The sequence below is a fragment of the Plecotus auritus genome (assembly GCF_963455305.1).
Source record: "Plecotus auritus genome assembly, chromosome: 8".
Lineage (NCBI taxonomy): Eukaryota > Metazoa > Chordata > Mammalia > Chiroptera > Vespertilionidae > Plecotus > Plecotus auritus.
Genome location: NC_137782.1, coordinates 129296872 through 129317463, shown reverse-complemented (window position 1 = coordinate 129317463; position 20592 = coordinate 129296872). Strand labels below are relative to the sequence as shown.

At 45.8% G+C, this 20592-nt stretch overlaps 2 protein-coding genes and 1 pseudogene across 3 annotated transcripts in view; all 3 read left to right on the top strand.

The window, feature by feature from the left end:
- STAMBP (STAM binding protein) overlaps positions 1-20592 on the top strand; it is a 762428-nt gene that overhangs the window by 349034 nt on the left and 392802 nt on the right. The gene's annotated exons all lie outside the window — the stretch shown is intronic.
- Positions 368-19670, top strand: CCT7 (chaperonin containing TCP1 subunit 7). Its single transcript, XM_080685348.1, has 12 exons — positions 368-498; positions 8180-8333; positions 8961-9067; positions 12873-12998; positions 13659-13711; positions 14040-14211; positions 15505-15669; positions 16419-16607; positions 17205-17302; positions 17667-17799; positions 18258-18464; positions 19282-19670. The coding sequence occupies exons 1-12, from the start codon at positions 493-495 to the stop codon at positions 19501-19503; spliced, it is 1632 nt and encodes a 543-aa protein (XP_080541474.1). The 5' UTR covers positions 368-492; the 3' UTR covers positions 19504-19670.
- Positions 4356-5865, top strand: LOC308256875 (beclin 1-associated autophagy-related key regulator-like; annotated as a pseudogene). The gene has a single exon. The product of its transcript is annotated as a beclin 1-associated autophagy-related key regulator-like (transcript).

Sequence of the window (20592 nt, the reverse complement as noted above, 5' to 3'; positions counted from 1 at the left end):
GTCCTCATCTGTAAAATGTACGTGATAACAATACCAACGCAATAGGGTTGTGAGCATTAAATGAAAAAACTCATGTTAAGAGCTTACTTAGCATAAACTTGCTGCATATAAAAGTCTGCATTTATTTCATTCCTTGGCGTCCAGGGCAAGGAGATAAGATGGAATTAAGGATAGTAGGTGTCGCGGGCCAAGCAAGGATCCTTCATGCTCAGGGAAAAAAAAAAAAAAGGGCACGACCACAATTTGGTGAATCTTCCATAACCAGTTTCTCGCCAGAGCGCCCTCGGAGGCTCCACCTCTAGCCCTTCTAGCCACACGGACTCTCTGGTAGCGAACCATAGAGTAACGGAAGTGACCCGTCCCTTCCACTACCGGTTTAACGCTGGTCGAACCTTCTGGGGACTTATCGGGCGCAGAGCATTGTGGGATTGCTGGGCGGCCCCGACACAGAGCTAAGAAGAGGAGTAGCGGGCCACAGAAGAAGCTTCCAAAATGATGGTGAGTAGTGTCTCCCGTATCCTTCGCCATCCGCCGTCTTCAGCGGCCATCTGGCCAGTAGCTGGCGCCGCCTGGCTGGCACCTGATCCGTAGGGCTCTCCTCTGCCTACTGATCCTGTCCTCACCCGATCTCCTGTCTAGGGGCGACCCCGGCCCGCCGAGGCCTGTCTGGGCCCACACACGGAGCTAGGGCCCTTGGCGAGTATTATGTGGGGCTTGAGGGGAGGCTGAGGTCGGGCCGGGTGGGGACTACAAGTCCCAGGGTGCTTCAGGGCAGCGGACCCGCGTCGGGGACCCGGCTTTTGGACCCCCCCCCCCCCCCCCGCCCACAATCGTGACCTGTGTTCAACTATTACGGATTGAACATACATAAGCAGTCGGTGGCCAGATCTGGAAGCCCCGGCTGCCGTAGGAAATGCGGGTGTGAAGAAGTGTGCTTCCTAGGATGGGCAGAGCTCAAGGTCTCAACTATGGCCTGTCGGTGCATAAATGGCAACAGACCTCTGTTCATACATTCATTCGTTCACTCATTAAATACATGTTTAGTGCCTAGTGAATGTACCCCGCTGGTTGTTGCGGTGCAAACTTCTCAGCCAGGAGAATGGGCAGGGCAGATGGCGATACTGCATCAGAGGTAGAAAGATTCCGCCTCTTAACTCCGACCCTGTCTGCGCCTCGGGATTTGACATTAGACCGGAGTTCTCTAGTTGGCCTAGAGGTCTCTTTTTTTAGATGAAGGGTGTTGGTAAATCCTGGGCTCCACAGATGGCACCCCTTTCCCTTCATAGTTGCAGGTACTTTTCACCGGTCCTAACCCTTGGAGGTACCTCTTGAATTGCTGTTGAACAGGGCCAACTTTTAACGCGGTGTTTTTCTTTTGTTTATTTGTGTGGATTTTCTTTGAGTGTTTTTATTTTGTTTTTCAATTATAGTTTACATTCAATATTATTTTGTTTCGTTTCAGGTGTACAGCATAGGGGTTAGACAATCATATACTTTACAAAGTGTTCCCGATAGTTCCATTACCCACCTCACACTAAGGAGGTGTTTGAGGCAAAGCCAAGACTGAGAGGCCGCTTTCTATGCACTTGGCAGTTCACTCATTTTGGCCTACCCGTTGGAGTCAATTCTCTGGTTTTTCCCCCTACTTCCTGCACTGTCTCCCTGTCCTGTTAGATGTCAAACTGACACCTAGGTGTTCGTTCTGCTACCAAATGCCCTATGAATCCAGCTTGTACCCAAGCTAGAAGGAACCTGGTATTATTATGTACCCATCTCCCCTTCATACCTCCAGTACTGCCCCTTTCCAGTCCCTCTTCAGCATTACCTATTCCTGAAGGCATCTTCATCTGTGCAGAGGCAGCGTAGGAGGGCAGTGGAGAGTAAGAGCTCGAACCATGCTGAAGGCCTAGGTTTGTAACTCAGCTCTGCCACTTACTAGGTGTGGGACTTTGATTTTGAGCATGTTATTAAATTTCTGGCCCTCAGTCTGTTAGAGGGCGTTAAATTAACTAATACAAAGTGTCCAGCATGTAGTAAGCACTCAGCAAATGTTAGCTATTCTGCTAGGTGGTTGCTTGCTTGCTTCTCCCTGTAACCCATCTTCCTGACAAGGCAACCATGAGTTGGATCAAAACCAAGTTTTGTCTAGTTTTAAAAACCTTTGCCAAGGGGCTCCAGACCATCACAGTGGGTTTTTCTCTTTCCCTGCTATATTGGCTGCTTATGTGAATGTGAAACTTCTGTCACCAAAAACCCTCCTTGCTGTCATCGAATTAGTCCTTGATATTCTAGAAGCTTTCTGTGCTTGGGAGGTGAAAGGGTCCCCTGAAACCTCAGCTCTGTGATTTGGGTACATCTTGGATAGAAAGTATTATCCTTGCCTTTGGTGTTGAGCACTATGAGCTTTGGAATATAAATGCCTGTTGTGGTTTTGTAGAACATCATGCTTAATAATTTTTAAGAAGGATAAACAGGAAGATCATTAAGCTGAAATTACCAAGCCTTTCATGATACCCTTGGCAGATGATTGGATTCTGCAATTGTTTCTCTACTTGAATAAAAATGAGTAAGATTAAAAAGTAACTTGGGGATGACAGCCCTGGCCAAGTGGTTCAATTAATTGGAGTGATGTCCTGTACACCAAAAGGTTGTGGGTTGGATCCCCGGTAGGGGCACATACAGGAGACAACCCATCAATGTTTCTCTCTCTTTCTAAAAATCAGTAAGCCTGGCCAGTGTGGCTCAGTGGTTGAGTGTCAGCCTATGATAACAGGAAGTCACAGTTCAGTCCCAGTCAGGGCACATGCCAGGTTTGCGGGCTCAATCCCTAGTGTGGGGCGTGCAGGAGGCAACCAATCAATGATTCTCGTCATTGATGTTTCTCTTTCCCTCTCCCTTCCTCTCTGAAATCAAAGTAATATATATATATATATATATATATATATATATATATATATATATATAATAAAAATCAATAAAACATGTCCTCGGGTAAGGATTAAAAAATAATAAATTGCTGTAAGAAAACTTGTGTCTTTCTAAAGAAATAATATGTATTTTTGAGATGAAATATTTTAAAAAGTAACTTGGGGACAGAGCAGGGCTTTCCATAGTAGTGCCTGCCCCTGGGGAAATGATAGAAGAGGACCCATCCTCTTGACCTGGATTGGCTCAGTCTCGCTCTGTTACCTTTCCCTCCCCATAGGATCTCTACCCAGCCTGTTATTTCTCTAGGGCCTGCAAAACATAGGGAAGTTGGGGACAATATGGTCAGCTACTTCCCAGCCCTTCTTGCTTTGTACTTAAGAATTCTCAGCAAATGTAATGTACTGCCAATTCTTTCCCAAAAATAAGAAGCCAGTGTATCTTACTTCATCGCATATTTCAAGCACTTTTGAGTATATATATACTTAACAGTTGAATTTTCAGCACCAAAAGCTGCTGAATATCATTCCATATGTGGCCAAACCTAGGCACTCTACAGATTGAGATTATTATAGCTCTTACCTTTGGGAAGCTCATACTTGAAGAAAGGATGGCAGTATAAAAGCTGCGCACAAGAGGAAGCAAAGACAGAGTTATGGGCTCCCCTGTTGAGGATTCCTGTTAGCTGTTGTTGAGAAAACTTCCTAGAAGAATTGGGGCTATGAAGAATTTTTGGCCTGATGTTAAGAAAGTAGTATTGGTAGAAGTGGCAGGTGGCTCTTGTAGATGGGGGTACAATTTGGAGGTGGAGGTGAGAAAAGGTCCATGAAAGTGTTGGATAAGTTAACCTGTTGGGGGCATAGAAGAATCTGATGAAGGGAATAGGAAGGGAGTTGAGACTCAAGTTGTGTTTTTTTTTAAATATATTTTATTGATTTGTTACAGAGAGGAAGGGAGAAGGATAGTTAGAAACATCGATGAGAGAGAAGCATCGATCAGCTGCCTCCTGCACACCTCCTACTGGGGATGTGCCCGCAACCAAGGTACATGCCCTTGATTGGAATCGAACCCGGGACCTTTCAGTCCACAGGCCGACGCTCTATCCACTGAGCCAAACCAGCCAGGGCAAAGTTGGTTTTTTATTTAAAGTTACAACTTCATCTGAGGCAGAGGTAGACCAGAGAAGATTTGAGGCTGCATGAGGAATAATTAGCCGGGACTGGCAAAAGGTGGGGTCTTTCAGGAGACACTTCTTTCCTTACAGAAGGTGCAAGGGTCCAAAAGAATGCTGAGTATAGAGAAACCATTTCTTGAGGTGAGACTTGGGACACTACCAAGAAAAGGAAGGAATTTTCTAGCCTATGCCTGGTCCCAGATGTAGGGGGTTATCTAATAAGCATTATTAAAAAAAAAAAAAGGAAAAACAGTAGATGGCATCTCCCAGTGGGAAGGGAGCCCAGGCGCCGGAGGCTCCTGGCTGCGGGCCCCGGCCCCTCGCCCGGGACCTGGAGGACTCAGTGGATGATGCAGAGGGGCTGTATGTGGCCGTGGAGCGGTGTCCGCTGTGCAACACCACCCGCGGCGGCTGACCTGCGCTAAGTGCGTTCAGAACGGCGATTTCCTCTACTTCGACAGCCGCGACTGGGAAAGACAAGAAGGAACGGTTAAGCCAACTTAAGAGCAAGCAGGAAGAATTTCAAAAAGAAGTGTTAAAAGCTATGGAAGGAAAATGGATAACAGATCAGTTGAGATGGAAAATAATGTCCTGCAAGATGAGGATTGAACAGCTGAAACAAACAATATGCAAAGGAAATGAAGAAAAATTCTGAAGGCCTTCTCAAAACCAAGGAAAAGAATCAGAAGCTTTATACTCGAGCACAACGGCATCAAGAGAAAAAGGAGAAGATTCAGAGGCATAACTGCAAACTTGGGGACCTAGTAGAAAAAAAGACCATTGACTTAAAAAGTCATTATGAGTGTCTGGCAGATCTTCAGCGATATCATATATTAGAGCTCACCTCTGTCATTTTTCCAATTGAGGAAGTGAAGACTGGTGCGAGAGATCCCGCGGATGTGTCTTCAGAGAGTGACAGAGCCATGACCTCTAGCACCATGAGCAAGCTTGCTGAAGCCCGGAGGACGACTTACCACTCAGGGAGATGGGTCTTTGAATACCATAATGGGGACACCAGCATCAGCATCACAGGGCCTTGGATTAGCCTTCCCAACAACGGGGACTACTCTGCCTACTGTAATTGGGTAGAAGAGAAGAAAACCACACAGGGGCCTGGTGAGAAGCAAGATAGTGTTTGGAAACTTTTATAAACATGTATTTTTTAATCGACATGGAGCATAACAACCCTGCTTACACCATTAGCGCTGCGTTGTGCTATGCGACTCAGCTGGCCAACATTTTGTCTCATATACTCGACATAAATCTTCCCAAAAAGCTGTGCAACAGTGAATTTTGTGGGGAAAATCTCAGCAGACAAATTCACTCAAGCAGTAAAGAAACAATGCAAATATTCTTTACCTGTGCTTTTCTCAGCATGTAAATTTAGACCAATTACAACCACTGCATACCCTCAGGAATCTAATGTACCGGGTGAGCCTGAATTCTGAACACCTAGGCAGGTCGGGACCCTATGAAATGCGAGCAGACTTTGAGGAGTCCATGGAATTTGTGGATCTCGGAGTTGCTGGAGAATCAGATGAGAGTGGAGACGAGCACATAAGTGATGAGGAAACCGAATTGGCACAGATTGGGAGAACTTGCCAAGCCCCCGGTTTTGTGACATCCCTTCCCAGCCAGTGGAAGTCTCCCAGAGCCAGAGCACCCAGGCCTCCCCGCCCATCGCCAGCAGCAGTGCGGGCGGGATAATCTCCTCCACTGCAGCTTCGGTGACCTCCTGATTTAAAGCTTACACTGGACACCGTTAAAGAGCATGGATCAAAACATGCCAGATTTGCATCAGGAAAGTAAACTATGTATTTAGGTAAGATCATGCCTGGAACAAAAAATTTTTTTAACTTTTTTTTTTTTTTTATGTTGTTAATCCTCACCCGAGGATATTTTTCCATTGATTTTTAGAGTGGAAGAGAGGGAGAGAGACAGAAAGAAACATCGATGTGAGAAAGATATATTGATTGGTTGCCTCCTGCACTTGCCCCAGTCTGGGCTGGGGATCGAGCCTGCATCCCATGTATGGGCCCTTGATGGGAATCGAACCCGAGACCCTTCAGTCCACAGGCCAAACTGTCTAAGGCTGAACTATTTTTGTTGTTGTTTAAAGCAGGGAGATAAGCATTTCTTTGTCAAATGGCCAATGGTGGTGACAGACATGCTGAGGATAATAGAACAGAGGGGTCAAAGGTCCATCTACCCAGACTAGTGTTGGTGGAAGGAGGACCAGTGCACGAGGCCAGTTCTGTTGAGGCAGAAATTCATCTAGGCTCCCTCTGATCTCAGGCCAGAGGACCCAGGCGCAGCCCACATGTTGGTCCTCGTGATGCTGATCACAGGCCAGAGGACCCAAACCAAGCCGACATGTCGTTCCTCGTGATGCTGAGACTATTACTGTCACTTTATGTTGTAGAGATTGAATCTCAAGGAACTGATTCTTGATGATTAGGACTAAAGATAAAAAACTGTTTAATATGAAAAAAAAAGTAATGTGTGATAAGCTCATTAGAAAAAAGAAACAGAACAGCAAATATACAACTCAAAGTGTCAAAACCCTCTTTACTAACATTCTCTTTCTCGTTATTGTTGGGCATCTTTCCAGCTCCTTTATGCACTTACATTTTATATCTTGCCTCTTCTTAACTATTTTCTAGTGATTTTTAAAAAAATGTAAATCAGGTTATGCCAGTCCTCTGCTGCAAGTCTTCCCAGGGCTCCCCTTTGTAGGAGTAAAATTTAAGCTCCTTAACACAATCTACAAGTGAGTATGTGGTCTGTTTCCTCCTGCCTTGTCAGCCTTATTCACTACTCTCCAGCTGCACTGGTCAAAGGAATTGAACTTTTTAAGCAGTTGTCCTGTTAATACGATGATGTCATCCTCATGGGTCACTAGACTTTGTGGTGTGTGAATTCCTGACTCCTTATTGTTAGGGTGAGACAGCCCTGTGCTTTCTTATGCTCCCCCCCGTAGACACCTGAAGTACCCCTAGGGGTGGACGTGGGCAAAAGCTTTCAAACTTTATATTGCACTCCATAATAAGAAATAAATTTTGAAGCATAGCCTAATAGCACACATATAACAAAGATTTTGAACAGTATTTACCCTTAATATATTGTTTCATACAAACACACAATTAGTCACAGTCACTGGGAAGACTGGACCTGGTTCATGAACTCATCATTACATGTCAAGCTTGGATGCAGGGACAAGGAATTCTGGTTTGCTAAGCTGAGAAATTACTGTCTGTGCTAATGATCATTGGCGCAGAGGTATTTAAGGAAGCCCTTTAAAATAAGTATCCCTGTCTTCCAGAGTTTCTAAAGCAGGTCTGCAAATTAAACCTCTAGAGATAGTGACTGTTTTGGAGGCCATTGCAAATTAGAAAGAGAAAAACTTCTTTGGGGTATCTGATTGGAGATGAGTCACAGGAAGCTTTATGGAGCCAGCATGAGAAATGGAAACGTTGCTGTGTGAATTAGATTTGTTGTCATTTTGTGAGACAGAACAAAGGTGCTGTTTGCTTCTCTGCCTGACTACTTTCCTACACTCCAGCTAAACATTGGTAAAGCTGCCTGCCTGGGCATCTCCAGGACAACGCCTGAAGCTACTGACACCTCGGTTTTGCATCAGTGCCCCATCTACCTCTCTAGGATTAAGCTGTAATGCAGATAAGTGGATGTGTTGCTGGAGGGTGAATTCAGAGCGTGGTCTGCTGCTTCCTCCTGTGCCATGCCCTAATTCTTCAGAACAGAATGGGGTCAGAAGTTGAAAAGGCTATGCTCATTTAGCTGGGCACTGGAGAACACATCTCTATTTGATTTGTCCTTTTAAACAAATCTGTTCTTCTCAAACCATTTTCTAGCTTACCTACCAGGTGTGCTGTGGTCTTGGCCATGTCTCTGGAGATAGAGGCTGTTTAAGGAGTAGATGTAGTGGACAGTGGGGGAATGTGATTTTCAAAGATATTTCTGTCATGGGAGAGATGGGAGCATTTTCCCTCCTCCTTCTCTCCTTATGACGCATTGTAATAGGTGATTTTTAAAAGCAGTAAATTGCTCTTTCTTTTCTAGCCCACACCAGTTATCCTGTTGAAAGAGGGGACTGATAGCTCCCAAGGCATCCCCCAGCTTGTAAGTAACATCAGTGCCTGCCAAGTGATTGCTGAAGCTATTAGAACCACCCTGGGCCCCCGTGGCATGGACAAGCTCCTTGTGGATGGCCGGGGTAAGTCTGCAGGGCTCCTCAAGGCAGTGTGCAGGACAAGGCTTCTGGGGAGCAGAGGTTGGCATCAGAAAACTTACTGCTTCAGATCTCAGAGGGATTGCTCACTGTGAAGTAGCTCCACTTCATACACAGCCCTGAATGCTGAGCCCTGTGGGGATATATGGGAGAAGCTGGGCTCACAAGGCTGTTGCCTTGTGGAGAGATATAACCTAGAAACATGTGATCCCTCCCATTGTATCATGCTGCCAAGATGAAGAGCAAGTTCCCTTTTATCTTTTAGTGTATTAATTGACATGTGAGATACCAGGGTATTAACTTTGTTAAGAATATCTAAATGATTACTCATTGTCACTTAAAAAATATTTTCTACATCCACTTGAGGTGTGCTAAATGCCGCTCAAAGAAAAGTAGGAGCTCAAAGTCTTTGGAAAATTGCCATGTAGAAAAGTTGAGCAGACTAGTGACTTTAGGTGGCCTTTTGTGTACAAAACTCTCTAAAAACTTCAGCTTATCCCACCATGGTGCCCTCTGCCCCATCCTAATAAAGGGTGCATGGGCTCCCAAGTCCAAATAGAAGACATTTTAAGAAAGGGTTTTTGAATTTTTACTTTGTGTGTTCCTTTTAAGGAAAAGCCACAATTTCTAATGATGGGGCCACAATTCTGAAACTCCTTGACGTTGTCCATCCTGCAGCAAAGACTTTAGTGGACATTGCCAAATCCCAAGATGCTGAGGTAAGAAAATCAAGCAGATGTGTTTAAATGGAGGTGGAAACACATGCCTGCTTGCTCCTTCACTCTTCTCTCTCTAAATGTTTGTTATTTTATATCTAAAATTATAACTTCAAAAGTAATACATTCTTATAAAGATATTTAGAAGTTAATAATCTTTTAAAATTTGTACTGTTCCACTGCTTGTAGCTGAGAATAGGAGTTGCTGGGTAAATAATTTAACCTTATAAGGTAGGACTGGAAACTCTTAAGGTTTCTCCCCCCTCCCCCCTTTTTTTATGGTAATAAAATATACATAACAAAATTCACCATTTTAACAGAAACCATTTCTAATACTGGAGTCTTTTTTTTTTTTTTTTAATCTTTATTCAGATTATTACAATTGTTTCTCCTTTTTCCCCCCATAGCTCCCCTCCACCCGGTTCCCACCCCACCTTCTGCCCTTACCTCCCCCCCACTGTCCTCATCCATAGGTGTATGATTTTTGTCCAGTCTCTTCCTGAACCCCCCCATACCCCTTTCCCCCTGAGAATTATCAGTCCACTCCCTTTCTATGCCCCTGATTCTATTATATTCACCAGATTATTCTGTTCCTCAGGTTTTTAATTCACTTGATTTTTAGGTTCACTTGTTGATAGATATGTATTTGTTGTTCATAATTTTTATCTTTACTTTTTCTTCTTCCTCTTCTTTAAGAAAACCTTTCAGCATTTCATATAATACTGGTTTGGTGGTGATGAACTCCTTTAGCTTTTTTTTATCTGTGAAGCTCTTTATCTGCCCTTCAATTCTGAATGATAGCTTTGCTGGGTAGAGTAATCTTGGTTGTAGGTTCTTGCTATTCATCACTTTGAAAATTTCTTGCCACTCCCGTCTGGCCTGCATGGTTTCTGTTGAGAAATAAGCTGACAATCGTATGGGTGCTCCCTTGTAGGTAATTAACTTTTTCTCTTTTTTTTTTTTTTTTAATATATTTTATTGATTTTTTTACAGAGAGGAAGGGAGAGGGATAGAGAGTTAGAAACATCGATGAGAGAGAAACATCGATCAGCTGCCTCCTGCACACCCCCCACTTGGGATGTGTCCACAACCAAGATACATGCCCTTGACTGGAATCGAACCTGGGATCTTTCAGTCCACAGGCTGATGCTCTATCCAATGAGCCAAACCAGTTAGGGCTAACTGTTTTTCTCTTGCTGCTTTTAAGATTCTCTCTTTGTCTTTTGCTCTTGGCATTTTAATTATGATGTGTCTTGGTGTGGTCCTCTTTGGATTCCTTTTGTTTGGGGTTCTGTGCGCTTCCTGGACTTGTAAGTCTATTTCTTTCACCAGGTGGGGGAAGTTTTCAGTCATTATTTCTTCAAATAGGTTTTCAGTATCTTGCTCTCTCTCTTCTTCTGGCACCCCCATAATTCTGATGTTGGTACGCTTGAAGTTGTCTCAGAGGCTTCTTACACTATCTTCAACTTTTTGAATTTTTTTTTTCTTTTTGCTTTTTCGGTTGAGTGTTTTTTGCTTCTTTGTATTTCAATTCTTTTACTTGATTCTTGTGTTCCTCTAGTCTGTTGTTGGGTCTCTGTATAATATTTTTTATTTCAGTCAGTGTATGTTTAATTTCTAGTTGGTCCTTTTTCATATCTTCAAGGGTCTCATTATATTTATCAGCCTTTTCTAGGATATTCTTGAAAAGCCTTATAACCGTGGTTTTGAATTCTATATCCAGTCGTTTGTTTTCCTCCATTTCTTTCATTTGTGATCTGTTTCTTTGACGCCACATTTTCGCTGCTTCTCTGAGTTGGTAGGGTAGATTTGTGTGCTAGGTTTCCTATATGGCCCAGTGGGTCGGCCTCCCCAGTTAACCTGAGGTGGACACTCTTGGTGCACCCCTTTGTGGACTGTGTGTACAGCCTTGTTGTAGTAAGTCTTGATTGTTGTTGGTATCATTGGGAGGAATTGACCTCCAGGCCAGTTGGCTGTAAGGATCAGCTGTGTCTACGCTGGGAGAAGTTCAGTGTTGGAGACAGCCTTATAGGATTAGACTTGCCAAATTGCAATAGCCTCTGTGCTCAGTTTGGATGGGGTGGAGTCTCAGGGCAGAGCAGACAGTCTTGGCTTCCAGTCAGCCTTTCCCTTGCGCGCGCACGCGCGTGCCTTCAGACCTCTGCCTTCCTCAGCTCCCGAGTCTCCGCCCGAGAGTCCAGATTCCCCCCACAAGAGTGTGGGTCCCCAGGGGCTTGTTTGGAACTGGGGTTCAGTGCAGTCAGAACTGGGGCTCAGTGCAGTCAGGAGCTTCTGACTCCCTTCCACTAGGGAAAGTCTGTGGCAACCTCCCCAGTCTTTGTGTGCACTGGCACGCGCGCCTCTTCAGACCTCTGCCTTCCTCGGCTCCCGAGTCTCCGCCTGAGAGTCTAGATTCCCCCCGTAAGGGCATGGGTCCCCAGGGGCTCGCCTGGAACTGGGGTTCAGTGCAGTCAGAACTGGGGTTCAGTGCAGTCAGGTGCTTCCGACTCCCTTCTGCTAGGGAAAGCCTGTGGCAACCTCCGCAGCCTTTGTGCAGACTGGCGCGCTCGTCTCCAGACCCCTGCCCACCAGGGCTCCCCTGGGTCTCCCCCGGGTCTCCGAGTCTCCGGGTGCCTTTCTCTCTACCTGACAGTCCAGACGCCCCCTGTATGAGCCTGGGTCCACAGGTTTTCACCCGGGACTGGGGTTTAGTGCAGTCAGAACTGGGATTCAGTGCGGTCGGGGGCTTCCTTCCCCCTTCCGCCAGAGAAAGTCAGCCAGGCTCTCAGCCACCCTTCCTCTCTGGGCGCACAAAGACCCTTTGCCGTACCTCCAATTATCTGTGAGCTTTTCTCTTCCTTCTAGTTGTAGAATTTTCACTCAGCCAGCTTTCCTGTGGTTCTGGATGGTGTCCGTTCTGTCTTTTAGTTGTAGTTTTGAAATTGTTGTGCGAGGCAGCAGTTTAGGTGCTTACCTATGCCGCCATCTTGGTTTCTCTCCTCTAATACTGGACTCTTGATAATAAATGTTGAAAGACAGGTTTGTATTGTTCTGAAGTTATGTGAAAAGGTTTATTAGGACCCAGTAGCCTATAAAACAGTATGGCTTTTCTAAAATTAAAGTGAGAAGAGTCTGAATTTGACCTGTTAATGTCTTCAGCAAATGAATAATATCTTCTGGCCAAGAATTTGGCAGCTTAAACCCTTTGCCGAAGTGACTCTCTTCCCCCTTGAGAATTATTTACATTACATAATAGACATAAATAAGCTGCACATAAAATTCTTCTAAATCAGAGATTAGCCAGTTTTCTTGTGAGCTCTTATTCTCCCTCATTAAAAATAGGGTTTAGATGTCATCATAGAAAATGTCAAGTAGGAAAGATTAGCAGACTAGTAGTCTGCTTATTCCAAATAGTGTTTAACATATATTTGTGACATGTAAGCATTGTTATTACAAGCATAACTGGGACTGTCTTACTTATTATAGTGCCTTTATGTAATAAATAAATTACCAGGTAATTTGCATATATATGATTTCCTATCCCAAGGAAATTTAATTGTCCAAATTAGTCTTCTTTGGGGAATGGGCCTGGATGGGGGATTAATTTTGTAGCTAAGGACCATTTGATGGGATGGACACCTAACTACCATCACCTTCTGTTTATTACAAACACCTATGCTTCCATATTAAAGCTCCACACTCATTTAAACAGTGCCCAGTTTAAGTGGGTAGATTGTCTGAAAATGGAGTTGGGGCTTTATAAACCCAGAAGATGAGAAAATGTGAATTTCCTGTCATCCTCTTCCAGGTTGGTGATGGCACCACCTCAGTGACCCTGCTGGCTGCAGAGTTTCTGAAGCAGGTGAAACCCTATGTGGAGGAAGGCTTGCACCCACAGATCATCATCCGAGCTTTCCGAACTGCCACCCAGTTGGTATGGGAGTACTGGCTAACTTGGCCTTGTGCCTGGGCACCTTCATATTTCTTTTAGGATAATACCTTTACTGGGGTGTAGAGAAGACTGCGAAGAGTTCCTTGGAAATTTTCTGTATTCTCCCTGGGAACCTCAGTCCTACCATTCAGTAGCTATTTGATTAGATATTTGCTAGAGTGTGATGTAGATATGTTGTAGCCTCCAGTAAGTCAGAGCTATTTTTGTTTTTATCGAGTACTTTTTGGCACATCTTGAGATATATGTATATATTACATTATATAGCATCTAATTAATATATAAAATGCTAAAAATTTTGTAGATGTTTTTTATGAGCCAGAAGGTTTGGCTTGATCTAGTGTCATAGCTTGTTTTCACTCATTTATTTTAGTGTGTTACCTGCATATCCAGAACTAAATCCTAGGCGTGTTCTTAGGATTCTTCAGTGCTATAGCTAGTCTATATTTCAGGCTATGGGAGTTTTCTAAACTACAGAGATTTACATTTTCTGGGCAACTGCAACGACATAAAAATGTTGTTTCAACTGTAGAATAGAAATGCTTAAGATTTGGGAGTAAACGGATTAGAGGCTAGCAAGAGAGGTTGGCATCCTCTTCTCCAGTTTGTATCATGAGAGGCTCACTCAGCTTCTGTTCTTGGCAGGCAGTTAACAAGATCAGAGAGATTGCCGTGACTGTGAAGAAGGAAGATAAAGTGTAAGTTTGTGGTGGGACTTGACTTTCTATGGCCAAATGGGATGCAGAAGCATGTTGTGATCCCTATGTGGGCCCCGGGGCTGTTTGGCTCTTGCTAGACCCTGGCTGTGCCCCAGCCCACATTGCTCAAAAGAGGCTGGTAGACTGTAGTTTAAAAGCTGTCACACAGGTGGTCATTGACTGCAATCACCGTCTGTCACTGATTATATGCCCAAAAGATACAGAAGTTGGTGAGGGCTGATTTTAGTGGCAACCACCTCCACATTAGAGTAGAATCAAACAAGGGAGGCTTTCAAGGCCTGATGCAGGCCCCACCCTTACGTCCCAGGGAGCAGAGGAAGCTGCTGGAGAAGTGTGCCGTGACTGCTCTGAGCTCCAAGTTGATCTCCCAGCAGAAAGCCTTCTTCGCAAAGATGGTGGTGGATGCGGTAGTGATGCTCGATGATTTGCTGCAGCTTAAGATGATTGGCATCAAGAAGGTGCAAGGTGGAGCCCTAGAGGTAAGCCTGCTGTGGCCTCCCATGAGGCTCTGCTTTCACATTGACCTTTCAGACAGTTTCATTTAGGAGCAGAGCACACATTATAGGCAGGTTTGGGCTGTATTCTGCACACTGCCACGACAGGCTGTGACTATAGATATATTCTGTAACCTCTATGGACCTATATTTACTTGTCAGCAGAATGTAGATTGAACTGAGTTTCCGAATCTCAGTGTTGATTGGGGGGAGGGAGTAGGGCTATCTATGACCCTCTCAATTAATTAATCTGAGCAGTACTTTTTAGTTTTTCTTCTCCAAGTGATAGAGCCGAGAGAGTGAAGGAAGGGATGAGGGGGAGAGAGAGAGCAAGAGGGAGAAACATTGACGTGAAAGAGACACATCGATTGCTTGCCTCCCGTTTGGCTAATTTCTGCTGTCATCTTGATTCAGCTCAGGTCTCATCCCCTTTAGGAGGCTGTGGATTTGAATGACATGGGAATCTGTTCACTGATAGGCTACAGTATTGTAGGTCAAGATTGTAGGTTAGCACAGTCTTGGTTATTTAGTAGTAAAAAAAAAAAAAGAGAGAGAGATGTGAGATGTGAATCTAAGTCTCCTTATAGTGCTGATTCAATCCCAGGTGCGACATGCTTCTTATTATGCCCTGATTCAACCCACAGGAAGCTCTGTTATTGAAAAGAGGTAGAAGTTCATTTTGAAGGATTGAGATGCAGGAAGCTACAGTGATGGCCTGGGAACTGTGCAGGAAATTTCTGACCCTTATGATCTTTTGGCTTCATCTCCTGGGCAGAGGAAGCATCTAGGCTATAGCAGATGAATGAGTGTGTGTGTGTGTGTGTGTGTGTGTGTGTGTGTGGTATAGGTACAGAGGGGTATGTGTAGGTGTGTGCAGTAGGAGAGGACCAGGGGGTTGGTAGTTGGGATTGAAGGGAAAGAAGGCATTGGGCAACCTGTACTTTATTCATAAATGCCTGGCTCCTTTCCTGGCATGTAGGTAAATGCTTTAAGCACTATCCCTTGGCACTTGATTTGAAGGCCAGTCTTAGAAGACAGCCTGAACAGGCCTTTACCATGCTTAGTTTCTTATTTTCCTTATACTGAAGGGACAACCAAAATGTTTTGTATTTTTCCCAGCTTTTATGGTAATGGAAAGGTTTTGTTACAACAGTGAAGTAAAGCCATGGTTAACTCAGGTTCACAGGAATGGACATGGCGTAGTCCAACACACCACCAGGTTGATTTCATTTCATTCCAGGACTGAACTTTTGAACTGTTTGTTGTTTTTTTTAATAGGAGTCCCAGCTGGTAGCTGGTGTTGCATTCAAGAAGACTTTCTCTTATGCTGGGTTTGAAATGCAACCCAAAAAGTACTACAACCCAAAGATTGCCCTTTTAAATGTTGAGCTCGAACTGAAAGCTGAGAAAGATAATGCTGAAGTCAGAGTCCACACCGTTAAGGTAGGCCCCACCAACTGGCCGTGGAGTGGAAATGGGCAATTGTCTAGGCCAAAGCCTCGGCTCTTGTGGTTGTCTGTTTTTCAAGCTTCAGTGGATCCCTTTATCCTCCTGTCACCCTAAATATTGATGTCTAAATGCTGAATGACCTGGACTGGAGGAGATTTGTAAAGGACAAACCTGTTATCCTCTGGCCCCTGAGAAGGGGCTGGCAGGGGCTCTCTAACTATACAGTGAGCCTAGTATTTTGATTGCTTTGGTTTGGGCAGATGTGGGCTCCTCCCCTTTAGACTGGGTCTCACGCTGCAGGGTCAGGTGTGCTCCCATCATTGATACAACCAAGGCTGTCTCTGGAGTAGCATTGTTTCCCACTATAAGCAGGTACTCTTGGGAATGTGTTCCCAACACAGAATGGCCTTTGGGGGAAGGGGTCTTATCCTTGGGAACTCCATGGGTGAGTGCCTCAGAGGAGGCTAGAACTAATCTGCACTAACCTCTTTCTCACACCTTGGCAGTGCCAGCTCTGGAGTAGCTTCTAGTCCTGCGGTTACTTTCTGCTTTTGTGTTTGAAAGGTTTAGGTTCCCTCAGTTACCTTACAGGGTCCTTGTTTACTTGGACTGTGGAGAAGCTATTCCGTTTATCCCTGTTAATTCCCAAATAGTATACTTTTGTCATGGGAGATGCATTTTAGCCCACTTTATATGCTGACCTCTACTCCAAAGCATCCTCATCCTTTCCTGGGTCTCTTCAGGATTATCAGGCAATTGTCGATGCTGAGTGGAACATTCTGTATGACAAGTTAGAGAAGATCCATCATTCCGGAGCCAAAGTCGTCTTGTCCAAACTCCCTATTGGGGATGTGGCCACCCAGTACTTTGCCGACAGGGACATGTTCTGTGCTGGCCGAGTGCCAGAGGAGGATCTGAAGAGGACAATGATGGTAACCCAATGTTCACTGGCTGCTTGGTGGCCTGGAGGGGTCTTCATTTACCTCTGATGGGCAGGAGTGCACAGTTAGGTTGGTGTGTTAATCCAGGCCTGTCTTCTTAACTCTTTTTGCCTTGGAGCACTTCATTGTCAGTGTGCATGTGCTCAGGTATAAAAATTATCTAATCAAAACAAGTCAGGAAATCTGATTTGTGAGGGAACCCAGCAGTAATGCTGTGATTAGCTGAGTACACTCAAGTATTGATGCTTCCAGCCAGGTTTCCTTCCTTCTCCAGTGTCTCACCAAAGTCACCTTAAGTCAAAAGCACCGGTCCTCACTTCGCTGCTGGGCCCAAAGCATCCTAGTTTGGGGAGGGCTCTCAAGTGAGCCAATGGGTCTCCTTTTAACTAGGCCTGTTTGCCCTTAGTTCTTTCAGAGGGAGTGAGGATCGTCAAGGTCAAGGGTGAGTTGGGTTATCCAGTGCAGAGGGCTGTGGGCACCATGGCAGAGTCCGGCATGGGAACTGGCTTTGAGACTAGGCGGCAGGAAATTTGTTGGTCTAGTGTGAGCCTTCACTACTGTATGATCTTGCCTTCTTGTGCTCCTCAGGCCTGTGGAGGCTCCATCCAGACCAGTGTGAATGCTCTGACCCCAGATGTGTTGGGCCACTGCCAGGTCTTTGAAGAAACTCAGATTGGAGGTGAGAGGTGAGCATCTTGGCAGAGCCACGAGACTTGCCTGAGTCTGGCCTCGTGCCATCCTTTGGGTGTGGTAAACAGCATGTGCTACTCTTTTTGAGTTTTACCTTTTGGGGCACAAAGAGCCCAAATGTAGAGTGTTTGGGGAGGGAAGATTGCATTGGGTCTAAAGTTTGACTCCATAATCTTTTATGTTCCATTGGTATAGCCCAGACCTTGCTAAGAAAGTGTCTTTTAAAGATGGGATTGGGGAACCTTAGTGAGAAACAGAAGTGCAGCTGCTGAGTGTTGGGAGGGTTTGGTGAGGTCAGAACACAGCGGGCTGGCAGCAGACAGGAGCTCACATGTATGTACAATTTGACCCTGGATGTAGGTACAATTTCTTCACTGGCTGCCCCAAAGCTAAGACTTGCACCATCATTCTCCGCGGTGGCGCTGAGCAGTTTATGGAGGAGACAGAGCGGTCCCTGCACGACGCCATCATGATTGTTAGGAGGGCCATCAAGGTACTGGACTGGTGGCTTCCTGCCTGCACAGCCCATTCTTCCCAAGCCAATGAGACCCTGGATTTGTATGGTGATTCTTTGGGTGGAACTCAGGCCCTGACTTGCCTCACAAATCATAGAGAAATAGCCTCAGTCTCTCAAAATAGGTCATGCTGCCTTAAAGGCTAAGACTTGTTCTTGTGAGCAAACTGTGGGGCTGAGGCAGTCAGCCATTCTAGGGATTGTACCAGTGTCCTCAAGCTACAGGCAATCTTGGAGATGGTCAGAAACCATCTGGTTGATGTTGGGATGTGCTAGACAAGGGCCATGTTTAGGCTTCCTGAGGCTTGGGATGAGGGAAATAATGAGGGACCACTCTCTGGGCTGGGGACCTACTGGCTGAGTGGCCCAACTTTTCTGTGGCTGGAGCTTGGACCAGGGGGACCACTTGTATTGAAATATGGGTCTGGTCTCTACAGAATGATTCAGTGGTGGCTGGTGGCGGGGCCATTGAAATGGAGCTCTCCAAGTACCTGCGCGACTACTCCAGGACCATTCCTGGAAAGCAGCAGCTGCTGATTGGAGCATACGCCAAGGCCTTGGAAATCATCCCGCGCCAGCTGTGTGACAATGCTGGCTTTGATGCCACGAACATCCTCAACAAGCTGCGGGCTCGGCATGCCCAGGTGGGTGCTTCCCCTCCTTGGGTCCAGGCATTTGGATGGATGGGCTAGATTCTGTGTGGGCTTTAATCACTCAAACTCTGTGTGTTCAGCCCAGGTGACAGTGCTGAAACTAAACTCAGTACCAACTAACTGTGCTTCCTCTGAAGGCAGAGGCAAAGCCACAGTGCCGGGACTGGGCGTCCCAGGTTTCTTAGTGCTTCTACCAAGAGTGTGATCACTCCTCGTGGTGGGAAGAGAGGAGCCCTGTGGCCCCTGCCCGAAGCACACTCTGGGGAAGCACTCAGAGCCCTGCTGACACTCAGCCCAGCCATGGCTCTGCCACCTCTCCGAGAACTTAGTTTCTTCATTTGTTATTTAGCAAATATTTTAAGTGCTCAGCACTCTGACAGCAGCAATACTCAGTGAGCGACCTTCTGTCTGACTTGACATTTTACCTCTGTGTTCCTCATCCAATGGGGACTGATGGAAACAGTGCAATGATACAGTGAGACAAGGGATTGAAAGAGTTCCTCTTGAAAATCATGCATCCTCAGGTGACCTGAGGTGGGGCCTCCCCAAAACAGGGAAATACCTAGGAGATGGCCAGAGCTCTTGTGTGCTCAGCACGTCCAAGGTTTGCATGTGTGGTTGGCAGGGGCAGGGGTGGAAAAAGGCGGACTTCCAGGTTCCTGTTGTGATGCCATAGGTCGATGCCTTCTTCCTCGGGGAAGTGCCACCAAGTTCAGAGAGTCAGGGTTCCTAACTTTTGGAGGGAGGGGATGCCACAAGAAATTTCATAGCAGTTCCATGTACCTCCCCTCTTTTCCCGATCTTTCAGGGGGGCGTGTGGTACGGGGTAGACATCAACAACGAGGACATTGCTGACAACTTTGAGGCCTTCGTGTGGGAGCCGGCTATGGTGCGGATCAATGCCCTGACTGCAGCCTCGGAGGCTGCGTGCCTTATCGTGTCTGTAGATGAAACCATCAAGAACCCTCGCTCGACCGTGGATGCACCCCCAGCTGTTGGCCGGGGCCGAGGTCGTGGCCGTCTCCATTGAGAAGCATCCCACCCGTCACCTAACTGGCTGGCAGGCTGGCTGCAGGGCGACTTCCTCTCCCTGTCTTGTCTTGGCTAATTGGTATGAGAACAGGGTAGGGAGGGATTGGCCCACCCTGTTCTAACTGGCGGCTATTTAAATAAACTTCCAATTCACTTTGCAAATTATTTGGGGACAGGAGTTTTACTCATAAATGTGTTCACTGCAGCTCTGGATTTTAGCTGTGTATGTACTCATCCAAAAGGTAGAAAAATTCTCTTCCCTCTGGGCTGTTTTCAATAGACTCTGATCACCGCTAAGGCTGAGTGTGCAGCACTGCCTGCAGGGAGCTCCACCTGAGTGGCCCAGGTCCTGAAGTTTCACTTTGGTATCTTTCTCAGTCCCAGAAGTGGCTGCGAGATGTGGAGTCGCTTCCTTTTCTTCCAAATTTATCTTACCTAGCCCTGGCCTCGCCAGGCACTGCTCCCAGGATTTCTCTAGGTTTGAGTAAATGTGTTACATGACCTTGTCTGCCCCTCTACCTCCATATTCTCTTGGTCCCATCTTTTGGTCCCTCAGTAAAGATCCTGAGGTTGAGGGCTCTTGGAGAAATGTCTTAGGCCATATTCTTTTTAAACTGTGGTGACTTCTTAGCAGTCCTGTTGAGGGGGTGGCTGAAGGAGCACCCACCTGGTCTCATTAAGCTCTCTTCTGAACAGGGCAAGTTTGAATTGGCCAGCACAGATCTTCTGGAAAGCAGGATGATCTAACTGCCTCTTGTTTATGCTAGTCCTGAGGTCTGGCCTGCAGCTAGCTGTCACTGGTCCTTGTGGAAGTCATATTGAACCACTGAAGCTTTTACTGCTTAATATTGGGAAATGATTTTAAATATATATATTTTTTATTGATTTCAGAGAGAGGAAGGGAGGCGAGAAAAAAACATCAATGATGAGTGAGATTCATTGATCGGTTGCCTCCCTATACCTCCCTACTGGGGATCAAGCCTGCAACCCAGGCATGTGCCCTGACTGGGAATCAAACCCTAACCTCCTGGTTCATGGGTTGACGTCCAACCACAGAGACACACCCACCAGGCGCGATTTTTATTTG